Below are 14,805 nucleotides of genomic sequence, written 5' to 3'. Positions count from 1 at the left end.
CCCCAGGACTTACTTTTTAAGCCTGGTACTTATTCTCTCGGTCTCTATTGCTGGACCGTTAAGTTACGGGTACGTAAACACACCCACACCGGCTGTCAAGTGGGGATGGGAGGGACAAACACAGGCACCACACACAGATGTCTCTTCTATTACTCTATTATTCTATCACTCTTTCGTTTTCTCTCTTCTTCTCTCTAATTCTTTTTATCTCCTCTTCTCTCCTTCTCGTTTTTTTCTCTCTTACCCTTTCTCTAATTTTTTCTCTCCTCTTCGCCGTTCTCTGTCTATCACTCTCTCACCCTCACTCTCCTCCTTTGATCTCTCGTGGTTCCCAGGTGACCATCGGCCATCTTTCTTCTTTCCCTAAGTTGTTTCTTTTTTTCGTTCTGATACAGTTGGATGAAACAGACCTATTCTTGTATGTCTCCTCTCCAGGCCTGCTTCTTCGCGTTCGCTACCTCACTTCGTTTAGGCTTAGCACAACTTCCTGTTTGTTTTCATTGTCCTGTTTTTGTTACAAATTTTGACCTTCCAGAAAATTCCAAATTTTATTTAATTTACTTTGAGGGAACAACTATTTTATCGAAGGCGTATCTTGTAAAATGCTCGAAATACGGATTAGAAAAACAGTCTACAACTGATGAAGGGCCGTTCTTTGTGTTGCGTGTCATGTTTTCCATTTGTTTCCTTTGTTGTTCGCAAAAAAGTTCATATTTCATGTATTCGTATTTCGTATTCCATATTTTTGTATTTTTTGTATTTTACGTTCTATGACGTCCTGTGCCCACATATGCATATGTATATACGTATATATGTAAGTATGTACATATACGTATGTATACATGCATATATATATCATTTATATTATATATATATATATATTTATATACACACACACACAACAAGCTTCTTTCTGTTTCTGTCAACCAAACCAATTTCACTCACAAGGCTTTGGTCGGCTCGAGGCTATAGTAGAAGACACTTGCCCAAGATGACACGCAGTGCGACTGAACCCAGAACCATGTGGCTGGAAAGCAAGCTTCTTACCACACACCTACAGAGAGTGCGAGAGAGAGAAAATCGAAAGTTATTATACGTTTGTATGTCCAATTAAGAGTAAAGATAGCCATTACATGTAAATAAAAATGTAAGTGAAAACATCACACACACACACACACACACATTCATACATACAGATAGATAGATAGATAGATAGATAGATAGATAGATAGATAGATAGATAGATAGATAGATAGACAGACAGACAGACAGACAGACAGACAGACAGACAGATAGATAGATAGACAGATTAGATAGATAGATAGATAGATAGATAGATAGATAGATAGATAGATAGATAGATAGACATTATTTATACTTTTACAAGATTGCTGACAGTGACCTCGAAGTTTCGGCCTTCTAACCTTCATAGAACTGAAGTGCATTTAAATTCATCTTTGCTTCACATTTCATATAGTCTCTGCTACGCGTGCGCTTTTAAGTGCGTATGGGTGTGTGTGTGTATGTATGTGTGTACACACACACCCACGCACACACATACCCACACATATATATAATAAATCATATATAATATATATAAACAACGAGAAAAAATGGAAAACAGGACAAGTAAACACAGAGAAAGGTCCCTTCATCAGTTGTCGGCTGTCTATCTACTCCTCATTTCGAGCATTCAACGACAATATGAGTCTTCAAAGACAGTTGCTCCCATAAATTCTAAAATAAAATTTAGGATTTATGGACGGTCAAAGTTGGGAACAAAAACATGGCAGTAGAGACATACAAGGAAACTGAACGAAAAGAAAATTCAGGGTCGTTAGACCACAACGAGAGGAAAATTATGAATGCTGGGAGAAACACTTTTTTTTGAAAAGACAAAAGATAGAAGAGAGAGATAAAAACACGTCTGTCCTTCTGAACTTCCGTGCAAGAAAAGAAAGATGGTCACGTTAGGAAAAGAAAGATGGTCATGTCAGGAAAAGAAAGATGGACGATGGTCACGTGTGAACAACGAGAGAGAGAGAGAGAGAGAGAGAGAGAGAGAGAAAGAAGGGAAAGCGAGAGAAAGAGAAAGAGGGAGAGAGAGAAAGAGAAAGAGGGGAGAGAGAAAGAGAAATAGGGGAGAGAGAAAGAGAAATAGGGGAGAGAGAAAGAGAAAGAGGGGAGAGAGAAAGAGAAAGAGAAAGAGGGGAGAGAGAAAGAGAAAGAGGGGAGAGAGAAAGAGAAAGAGGGGAGAGAGAAAGACAGAGAAAAAAACAGTGAGGCAGCTAGTTAGCAAAGTTTCACCAGAATGGAAAACAATAAATGTCATTAAATATGACTCAGAGTGTTAGAACACCTACACTGCTAGAAATAGAGCTAAATGGCTTTGTTTCTGTCGTCAACGCACATATAATTGTATACATAAATGCAGGCAGCGACCGTAGATGGCCGGAAACTAGCGACAGGTGATGCCTCCTTACCCCGTATTCTCTCAGCATTAGACAGAAGCATCGTCAGTAGAGTCAGTACAGTTCGCACAGATACAATTTGTAATCATACTTAAGTAAAGATCTGTGGTATCTCATCCCATTCAGTAATTATTGTTCCATGAGTTGTGTCCCTTGAAGAAACTTGTTCGGATAACTTGAAGGTTATAGGCTATTTTTTCTTTTATTTGTTTTGGGATAATATAAAAAAGCGAGCAGGCCCGTCGAGAAAAAGAAATTGTATCGCAACATGGTTATGTGTTCTGAGCCCGATTTGTGTAAGAGGCGTATGGCACAAGGAACCAACCTTGGATGAATCGTAAACGGTAAACACCCCCTTTGGTCATGACTGACCATGGGATTGCACCTAGGAATTTTCCCTCCAAGGTACATGTCTGTTTGTTAATGGAAGACCAGCAGTCGCCCATGTATACAAGCCTCTCCACTCCACGCTACCTATGTTATCCAAGGGAAAGGCAAAAGCCGATACAGCTTAACCCCAGTGATGTCGCAACTTATTTCTACATCTGAGCGAACTGAGGCAACATGAAATAAAGTGTCTTGCTCAAGAACACAATACACTGCCTGGGCCTGGAATCGAACTCACAACCTCATAATTGTGAGCCCGACGCTTTAACCACTGAGAAATGCGACTTCACATGTAAACTGAATAGCAAACTTGGTGTTAAGGTCGCTTGGGCAATATTGGTGGTTTATTCTCTACACTGAGCAAATGATTTAGGATTCGTATATGTATGTATGTATGTATGTACGTACGTACGTATGTACGTATGTATGTATGTATGTATTTATGTATGTCGGTATGTATGTATGTATATACGTACGTACGTATGGTATCTATGCATCAAGAGAGAGATATGCTATTTCAGGCTTTTATTTCTTTCTCTTTTTCTTTTTCTTCCTATTTTATATTTAAATAGATAAGTATTGGATCGAGTTGGTAAATGGTTGACCAACCTACAATATGTTCGGCGGTTAATGTCATATCACCAATCGCACATTCGATGGTTCATATCCTAGCACAAAACACACGCTTGGCAGTGGCTGATGTTCGATCATAAAGCATGCTCGGAAGTCCATGTCCTGTCACCAAACGCACGCTGGGAGGTTCACACTATGTCACCAGCACTGCATTTTTGCCTCCAGTAAATATGCTTAGCTAACACTATCCCATTTCATCTAGATCTCTATCTATTATTGTTCTATACCTGTTATTGCTTTGTAGCACCAGATTAGTTCTGACTTAGTTTATGCATTCCTTATAGACTGTTGACTGAACGTCTGGATATACCTCAATTTAGAAGGGGAGCATATTGCCCATTCTGACATTCCGTGGTTAATTATATGTGAGTTAGTGTAACAGATTCGACATGTTAGATTCTCGTTAATCTTTATTCTGTTCCTGTGGGTTTATATTCTGAGAGATGCGGGCAAGAAAAAACTTGATCTGCACAGGACGGCTGTCTCTATTATATACTTGTCATTGTTGCTATGCTTGCCAGTGCACTGTTCGGAGCTATTGCCGATTTTAATGTTGCTACTACTGTGTGTGTGTATGTGTGTGTGTGTGTGTGTGATTTTTATCATCGTGTGCACTGAGTGGGAGACATAGTGTTTTTGTTTTTTTCAAATGCTATTTCTGTTATAGTTCACTAAGTTGTTTCGCATGTTTTTTCATTGTTTTGTTTTTTAAGATTGCTTGTGTTTGCAGTTGCAGTAACTGTAAGCACATTGTAATTTTCATATTCCGTGAGGTTATTGTAATTCTACTGAAAGCTTCCTTTTCGTGTACTGTCTCAACATTGGTAAACACTAATAATTTCTTGTTTAGCCGATAGTTGTTCACAGATATGTTTTAACTCAGCAGTATTTATCACTTAAATGCTCTGAGCAAAAAAGAGAACCGCTATATGATTACTCGACTTACAAAAAAAGCAACGAAATATATCTTAAACTACCACCCATTTCTTATTTTTAAAACAATGAAGGATAAATTAGCTGATGCAATCGAAAATAAGCTATGTCCCCAAAAATGAAAAGGTCACGGGTGGAATGCCTTTGGCTAGAGATGTGCTTGATCTGTGTTAATTTGGAACTAGACCACATACACAAATACTTTCAAGCTAGAACATTGAGTGAAGGTGAACATGGTATCTATTTTTATGAAATAGAAAGATTTCTATGAAATACAGAAAGATTCCAGTAAGGGCCAAATAACCTAATCGGTACCAATCATGATTCAGGAACAACTAGGAAATAATCTATCAGGGCCACAATTAACTTAACTACTTAAGAAAGAGCCTGAACTGATAAGGCTTAGGCAGGAGGAAAGATAATTATTGTAGTTTAGGTCCATGCTAGCTCTCATCGAGCAAACTTTTGATAAAAGACATTCCAGAAATCTAAACAGATTGTCTGAGACTGAAAAAATAGCAATAATACTTCTCACCGATTAAACCTTCAATAGCTCTGTTACACTGATTATTAGTTGACCATGTGAGGTTACCACTCAATTACATTGTCACTTAGTAGGCTCTTGTCCATCATCACTGTTGTAAACACTCCACTGAACAAATGACTTTGATTCATTTAAGTGTATCGTCTAAATCAGTGGTTCTCAACCGGGGTCCATATAGCCTCTGAGGGTCGACGTAAGATTCTTGTGGGTCCGCGCAACAAAATAGTAAATTGGGGACCTACAATAGTATTTCAATGGCCCCTAAAAATATTTTGCTTTAGATGTATGTATTGATATATATTAAAAGAAACAGCCATTTTACATTATTCGACCAATACAAGTGAATGAGTGAAATACAAAATAGGAATTGTGGAATAAGTTTCCATTAAACTAATTTTTAAACATCGAATGGTTTTATGGTCCATCAGAATAAAATAGTAATCAAAGGGGTCCACAGATTAAAGAAATCGTTGAGAAACCCTGGTCTAAGGGAGTCAATGGCGAAGGATTGAGCTACTACGAGAGGGTGCTGAAAATTTCCTGGCTTTAAGGGTATTACGAAAGGTCTGGTTGGAGGCCTAACCTTCCGAGATCTCTTAAAGGAGTTAGAAAACTGAAGGACAGATGCAGTGTGTGTGAATCTGAGAGGGGGAATATGTTGAATAAAATCATAATTAACTGATCCTCCTGTATTTTCTTTTAGCCAAAGCCAGTAACTCTTCAGCCCCACTCACAGATCTCAGTCTTCCAAACATTACACTGTTAGGTTAATTTTCTGCATCAATATCTTCAAATATATTTGTCTAAAGCTTCATGTCTATGATAAGAAACATGCGTTTATATCTTGTTTTTTTTTTGTTTTTTTTTTGTTAATAGGAACAACTTGCGACATATTGCTACATAAAACCACTGCAAGACTTATCCAAACAGCGAGCACATATCAGACGAAGTCGACAAGTGTCTCTCACGATGAAGACTCTCAGAAAAGCGTATCACATGTCACAACAGCTACGACAACATCTCGACATCTTTATGAAGCTAGTACAATCATGTCAGATACTACACTTAAAGTAAAATTAAATGTTACAGCCGCGAAGACATCAAGGTCTCCGCCAGTCACAAAACAATTTCACACAGATGCAACCTCTGAAACAACAATCCCATCTAAGGCTACATCTAGCTCTCTACCAATATTTAGCGTACAAAAATATGAAACAACTGGTAGTACACTGATACGCTCTTCTATTTCAGAGCACGACACTGACACAAATATAACTACATCCACAGCGTCACCTGCTTCATTGAGACGGGAAGCTTTTGATACTAGTCGAACAGTTATTGCAGTTAGTGATGATAGTACAGATAAAAACGCCTCATCAACCCAACCAGCAGTCACACCGAGTTTCCTCTTTGAAACTGATATGACAAAGAAAAAGAAAGGTATAACAACAAAACTACATTCTACAATGGACCTTGTAACTTCAGAAGTTATGGAAACAGAAAAGTCTTTAATGCCTACCCAGTTTAGAAAGGCAACGACAGAAGAGCATTTAAAATCAGACTCAACACTAGCAGTCACATTTCAACCTGATCTTGGTGATACAACAGATGACTTTACAGAAATAAAGGAGAAGAGTTCGTTTGATTCTTTTGCAGCCGACATTAGCAGGGCTACAATCACTGAAGCAAATATCACTTCAACGACCCAGCTTACAGACACAAGACTTCCAGGCTATTATGTATCTGAGGATGTTACTGAATTGACTGAAATTAGCAGGACAAATATATCTACGACTCGTGTTTTAGACGAAACTATTACTGTTAGGGAAAACGAAACAGATTTCAATATGTCGTCTGTTCAACCAACGACATCTCTCTTTCTTACAACTAATATAACAGAAGAAGAATACTCTACACATATACCTGAAAATACCACAATATCATTCACACCAATTAAAGATAGTACTGACAGTGTAACAAGTGAAACGGTAAGATCAGACTCAACGTCACAGACTATACAACAGACTCGTCTTGGAACAGAAAGCGATGTGACCAAATTAATGGAGAAGACTTCATTCGGAATCAATGAAACAGAAATAGAGAATATAACAGTACATTTCGATTACAAAATTTCAGCATCTGATCATTTAACAACCAATATTAGCAGCGTTGCACCAGTAAAATCAGATATCACTTCATCAACCCTGTTTATTGACGCAAAAGTTTCAGATTATTATGTATCTGAAGATATAACTACATTGACTGAGATTAACCGAACAAATATATCTTCACAAACATCAGAAGTAACAATGTCACATTCATCACCGAGACAGCCAACAGATCATTTTCTATTTACTGACGATTTCATCGATCAATTCAATGCAACAACAGAAAAAGGCCCGTCGAAATCAGAGAATATCACAGATTTTTCTAGAGAAAATGCGACTGATAAATTAAACCAAACCATTGAAAAATCTACTACATTACATACCAGCACAATAAGCAAAGATGACGAAATGTTCTATAATGATACAAAAACAGTCGAAGCAATCTCATTACCATCTGAATCTTCTCATGATACCAGTTCCGTTCCAGCCATTCCACAAATATATACAGCAGACGAAATAGTCTTCAAAACTTTTGCTTCGGTTGAGGAGGGAAAAGCTATATATCCTACTACAGAGCCAACGAGCATTCGTATTGAAACATCAGACAGTTGGGTTGAAAACGTTACAATTCAGACAGCTAAAGAATCCAGCACAGAAGATTTCACTAAACTATTGGAAACACAATCTGTAAGTAGCGTGAGAAATTACACTGGATATAGTGCAACTGACTACAACACGAGTAAAATGTCAACAGGGGAATTAAAAGAACTTAAAACCGATTCTTCATTTACTATAGATGCAACAAACACCGCGATTGAATCGTCATCTAAGCTAATTCGGTTCGTATCTTACCTTGATAATGCTACAACGGCTTTTCAGAATGAAGCATCTAGCAAACATGGTGGCGAAGAAACTATGACCAGTAGTGTTATTACTGCAGGAGTAAATGAAACCTATTTTAGTGTGTCACCAACTCAATCAACATCCAGATCTCCTCTCTTTCCTGAAACTATTGAAACAAAGGAAGAATATTCTACACATACAGCTCCGAATGACACGGTGTCATTCACTCCTATTAAAGATTTTACTGATAGTGTAACACGGCAGACTAGTCATGAAACAGAAGGCGATACGACCAAAGTAACGGAGAAGACCTCATTCGGAATCAATGAAACAGAAACAGAGAATGTAACAGTAGTTTTCGATTACAAAATTTCAACATCTGATCATTTAACAACCAATATAAGCAGCGTTGCACCAGTAAAATCAGATATCACTTCATCAACTCTGTCTACTGACGCAAAAGTTTCAGATTATTATGTATCTGAAGATATAACTACATTGACTGAGATTAACCGAACAAATATATCTTCACAAACATCAGAAGTAACAATGTCACATTCATCACCGAGACAGCCGACAGATCATTTTCTATTTACTGAAGATTTCATCGATCAATTCAATGCAACAACAGAAAAAGGCCCGTCGAAATCAGAGAATATCACAGATTTCTCTAGAGAGTGCACAACTGATAAATTAAACCAGACCATTGAAAATTCTACTACATTACATACCAGCACAATAAGCAAAGATGACGAAATGTTCTATAATGATACAAAAACAGTCGAAGCAATCTCATTACCATCTGAATCTTCTCATGATACCAGTTCCGTTCCAGCCATTCCACAAATATATACAGCAGACGAAATAGTCTTCAAAACTTTTGCTTCGATTCAGGAGGGAAAAGCTATATATCCTGCTACAGAACCAACGAGCATTCGTATTGAAACATCAGACAGTTGGGTTGAAAACGTTACAACTCAGACAGCTAAAGAATCCAGCACAGATGATTTCACTAAACTATTGGAAACACAATCTGTAAGTAGCGTGAGAAATTACACTGGATATAGTGCAACTGACTACAACACGAGTAAAATGTCAACAGAGGAGGCAAAAGCACTTAGAACCGAAGTTTTATTTACTACGGAATCAACAAACATATCGACTCAATCATCATCAGAAGTAAGTCGGTTCGTACCTTACCTTGACAATATTACAGCAGCTTTTCAGCGTAAAACTGACGAAGAAACTGTAACCAGCAATGTTACTATTGTTGGAGAAAACGAAACAGATATCAATGTGTCGTCTGTTCAACCAACAACATCTCTCTTTCTTGCAACTAATATAACAGAAGAAGAATACTCTACACATATATCTGCAAATTCCACAATATCATTCACACCAGTTAAAGATAGTACTGACAGTGTAACAACAAGTGAAACGGTAAGATCAGACTCAACGTCACAGACTATACAACAGACTCGTCTTGGAACAGAAGACGATGCGACCAAAGTAACGGAGAAGACCTCATTCGGAATCAATGAAACAGAAACAGAGAATGTAACAGTAGTTTTCGATTACAAAATTTCAACATCTGATCATTTAACAACCAATATAAGCAGCGTTGCACCAGTAAAATCAGATATCACTTCATCAACTCTGTCTACTGACGCAAAAGTTTCAGATTATTATGTATCTGAAGATATAACTACATTGACTGAGATTAACCGAACAAATATATCTTCACAAACATCAGAAGTAACAATGTCACATTCATCACCGAGACAGCCGACAGATCATTTTCTATTTACTGAAGATTTCATCGATCAATTCAATGCAACAACAGAAAAAGGCCCGTCGAAATCAGAGAATATCACAGATTTCTCTAGAGAGTGCACAACTGATAAATTAAACCAGACCATTGAAAATTCTACTACATTACATACCAGCACAATAAGCAAAGATGACGAAATGTTCTATAATGATACAAAAACAGTCGAAGCAATCTCATTACCATCTGAATCTTCTCATGATACCAGTTCCGTTCCAGCCATTCCACAAATATATACAGCAGACGAAATAGTCTTCAAAACTTTTGCTTCGATTCAGGAGGGAAAAGCTATATATCCTGCTACAGAACCAACGAGCATTCGTATTGAAACATCAGACAGTTGGGTTGAAAACGTTACAACTCAGACAGCTAAAGAATCCAGCACAGATGATTTCACTAAACTATTGGAAACACAATCTGTAAGTAGCGTGAGAAATTACACTGGATATAGTGCAACTGACTACAACACGAGTAAAATGTCAACAGAGGAGGCAAAAGCACTTAGAACCGAAGTTTTATTTACTACGGAATCAACAAACATATCGACTCAATCATCATCAGAAGTAAGTCGGTTCGTACCTTACCTTGACAATATTACAGCAGCTTTTCAGCGTAAAACTGACGAAGAAACTGTAACCAGCAATGTTGCTATTGTTGGAGAAAACGAAACAGATATCAATGTGTCGTCTGTTCAACCAACAACATCTCTCTTTCTTGCAACTAATATAACAGAAGAAGAATACTCTACACATATATCTGCAAATTCCACAATATCATTCACACCAGTTAAAGATAGTACTGACAGTGTAACAACAAGTGAAACGGTAAGATCAGACTCAACGTCACAGACTATACAACAGACTCGTCTTGGAACAGAAGACGATGCGACCAAAGTAACGGAGAAGACCTCATTCGGAATCAATGAAACAGAAACAGAGAATGTAACAGTAGTTTTCGATTACAAAATTTCAACATCTGATCATTTAACAACCAATATAAGCAGCGTTGCACCAGTAAAATCAGATATCACTTCATCAACTGTGTCTACGGACGCAAAAGTTTCAGATTATTATGTATCTGAAGATATAACTACATTGACTGAGATTAACCGAACAAATATATCTTCACAAACATCAGAAGTAACAATGTCACATTCATCACCGAGACAGCCAACAGATCATTTTCTATTTACTGAAGATTTCATCGGTCAATTCAATACAACAACAGAAAAAGGCCCGTCGAAATCAGAGAATATCACAGATTTCTCTAGAGAAAATACGACTGATAAATTAAACCAAACCATTGAAAAATCTACTACATTACATACCAGCACAATAAGCAAAGATGACGAAATGTTCTATACTGATACAAAAACAGTCGAAGCAATCTCATTACCAACTGAATCTTCTCATGATACCAGTTCCGTTCCAGCCATTCCACAAATATATACAACAGACGAAATAGTCTTCAAAACTTTTGCTTCGGTTGAGGAGGGAAAAACTATATATCCTACTACAGAACCAACGAGCATTCGTATTGAAACATCAGACAGTTGGGTTGAAAACGTTACAATTCAGACAGCTAAAGAATCCAGCACAGATGATTTCACTAAACTATTGGAAACACAATCTGTAAGTAGCGTGAGAAATTACACTGGATATAGTGCAACTGACTACAACACGAGTAAAATGTCAACAGAGGAGGCAAAAGCACTTAGAACCGAAGTTTTATTTACTACGGAATCAACAAACATATCGACTCAATCATCATCAGAAGTAAGTCGGTTCGTACCTTACCTTGACAATATTACAGCAGCTTTTCAGCGTAAAACTGACGAAGAAACTGTAACCAGCAATGTTACTATTGTTGGAGAAAACGAAACAGATATCAATGTGTCGTCTGTTCAACCAACAACATCTCTCTTTCTTGCAACTAATATAACAGAAGAAGAATACTCTACACATATACCTGCAAATACCACAATATCAATCACACCAGTTAAAGATAGTACTGACAGTGTAACAACAAGTGAAACGGTAAGATCAGACTCAACGTCACAGACTATACAACAGACTCGTCTTGGAACAGAAAGCGATGTGACCAAATTAATGGAGAAGACCTCATTCGGAATCAATGAAACAGAAACAGAGAATGTAACAGTAGTTTTCGATTACAAAATTTCAACATCTGATCATTTAACAACCAATATAAGCAGCGTTGCACCAATAGAATCAGATATCACTTCATCAACTCTGTCTACTGACGCAAAAGTTTCAGATTATTATGTATCTGAAGATATAACTACATTGACTGAGATTAACCGAACAAATATATCTTCACAAACATCAGAAGTAACAATGTCACATTCATCACCGAGACAGCCAACAGATCATTTTCTATTTACTGAAGATTTCATCGGTCAATTCAATACAACAACAGAAAAAGGCCCGTCGAAATCAGAGAATATCACAGATTTCTCTAGAGAAAATACGACTGATAAATTAAGCTATACAACCAAAAGTAGTGCTTCATCCAGCTCGAAAACAAATATAACCGATGAAGTCTCCAGGACTGCAGAGTTTATTGATAAGAGCAATATTTATAACTTAACTGAATCAATAATCAGTAATATCAATGCTACATATAGTTCAGATCATATTACCACAACACTAATGTCGAAGATTATTAATATTACAACTTACAGACCTAAAAGTATACAAACTGATTCTGATTTCCGCACAACCCAATTTGCTATTCACGATATAACGCCTAACGTGTCTTTGGCTGACCAATATATCTCCAGTGCAGAAACGATTTCAATTCAAAATGCCACAGCAAAAATAAGTTCCATTGTTTCTAACAGAACAAGAGCCACATCATTGTCATACAGTATTTTCAGTGAAAGAACAAAACTTCCAAGAAGAGAAATTACAACAGCGTCAACAAAGATGTTAACAACGCCCCGATCTTCGACAATTTCAACTCGTCCCAGTAAAATAAACGCAACTATGAAACCATCTATCAAAGTTTGTATTTCTGTCAGAATTAAAATTCCGAAAACAGTTGCAAGTGCCAATAGAATTAGTAATCATACGAAGTTATCAAAACGATTGTGCTGGATAGTAAACAAATTATCAATGTTCAAATTTCCAGATCAGTCAACTAAAAAGTCAGCGGCGACAAATATTGCTACTTCTATATCTTGGTTGACGAAGTCTATGATTGCAATAATTCCATCCAAGTATAAGTATACTTACTTCAGCATGAGGATGATTGTTAATTGGGTACAACGAAGATTAAGACTGTTTTTCAATTTTAATTGGTTAAGTTTGCACCGGTTTAAATCCACATGTATTGTATTGGTTATAAAACCTGCGACTGTTGGTAAAGCTGTTGCGCAGCAACCAAATTCAATTTCCGGTTCTGTTAGCCATAAGCAACAGGGAACATTAAAACTTAAGGTATGTCGACCAGCGAAGCAGTTAACAACAACCACATCCACCAGATTAACTACAACAAAAACAGCAAGTTCCTTAACCGTTTTCAAGTACGAAAACAAAACACATGTGGAAAGGAAAATTACACACCCTGGAAATCCCGCGCCAGTCTTCAGAGTCGTGTCTACGGCAAAACGCTATTATCATTACGGAAAGAACGTTATCGGGAAAATTTATCGAAAGAACCAGCGCATACTTCAGAAAACGTTGACTAAGCTTTCTAACTTGTGGAGGGGTGTAAATCAAATAACAAATAGATTGTACCAACCTGCAACAAATAGAAGACAAGGCATACGTAAGTTGTGGACCAATGCTTGGGTAGGAGCGCAAAAAGCTTACGAAAAGTCCCAATTGCTTGTTAGGAAAACTTACATGAGAGTGGTACATACATTTTCCTCAGTGTTTGATCAAGCAAGGTCTACAACAGCAACTAAAATCCGTCAATATTATAATTCATACCGCAATTATTATAATAATTATCTCACGCATGTACAAAATACAGCACAATATTTCAAGAAAAATTACGATTATTACACTAAAAATCTACGAAACTATTGGAACCGATATGTCACATAGCTTACAAGCCACCCACCATCTTGACAAAGTCGGCATTGGACCAGTTTTCCTCACTTTTGGTGAAGCACCTATGAAAGTGTATTTATAGAGCTTCGGATTGGAGTCAGAATATTTGTACCTTGAAACTCTCTATAATTTAAAGATTTAGCTTTCCACAAATATTCTATTACCATGATTTAACAGTGGCTCAAAAATAGTTAAATGTTTTATTCAAGAGTGTAAAAAGGTCGAAGAGATATATGCACAGGGAGAAAAAAATCGAAGAGATACACACACACACACACACACACACACACACACACACACGCACCACGCACGCACGCACGCACACAAAAAAATAAGAATTTTACTGTCCAACATGCAGAAGCTACTATAAAAGAGAGAGACCAAGACAAGAAATAAATTCTTAACAAATATGCATCGGGGCTGAGGTTAATTGTATCACCATCATCGAAAGAAATGTCAGTAAATCTGTTTGTATTTATAAAGTAAATATATTTCTAATAAATGTTCTCTATCTATTCATTCATTAAAACAGAAATTACCTGCAGCTTCTCCTCCACACAACCACCCGCTCAAAAGTCATTTACATCTGCATCTGATCTAAAATAACAAAGTCTTACTTTCTTTTCCAACCAGTGGAGGCGCAATAGCCCAGTGGTTAGGGCAGCGGACTCGCGGTCATAGGATCGCGGTTTCGATTCCCAGACCGGGCTTTGTGAGTGTTTATTGAGCGAAACACCTAAAGCTCCACGAGGCTCCGGTAGGGGTTGGTGGCGAACCCTGCAGTACTCTTTCACCACAACTTTCTCTCATTCTTACTTCCTGTTTTCAAAGGGTCAGCCTTGTCACACTGTGTCACGTTGAATATCCCCGAGAACTACGTTAAGGGTACACGTGTCAGTGGAGTGCTCAGCCACTTGCACGTTAATTTCACGAGCAGGCTGTTCCGTTGATCGGATCAACTGGAACCCTCGGCGTCGTA

The 14,805-nt window shown here is 37.5% G+C and overlaps 1 protein-coding gene across 1 annotated transcript in view; it reads left to right on the top strand.

Annotated features, from left to right (window-relative positions):
* Window positions 1-13,942, top strand: part of LOC149132821 (uncharacterized) — a 103,578-nt gene extending 89,636 nt beyond the window's left edge. The window contains exons 6-7 of the mRNA XM_089362062.1: window positions 4,222-4,243; window positions 5,735-13,942. Coding sequence (XP_089218188.1) covers window positions 4,222-4,243; window positions 5,735-13,820 — 8,108 coding nt within the window. The 3' untranslated portion in view covers window positions 13,821-13,942. The remainder of the gene's footprint in view (window positions 1-4,221; window positions 4,244-5,734) is intronic.
* The last annotated feature ends 863 nt before the right edge of the window (window positions 13,943-14,805 follow it).

The sequence above is a fragment of the Octopus bimaculoides genome, chromosome 13, assembly GCF_046866305.1.
Source record: "Octopus bimaculoides isolate indiv1 chromosome 13, ASM4686630v1, whole genome shotgun sequence".
Lineage (NCBI taxonomy): Eukaryota > Metazoa > Mollusca > Cephalopoda > Octopoda > Octopodidae > Octopus > Octopus bimaculoides.
Note: the sequence above shows the minus strand (reverse complement) of the source record. Positions and strands in the feature narration are given on the sequence as shown.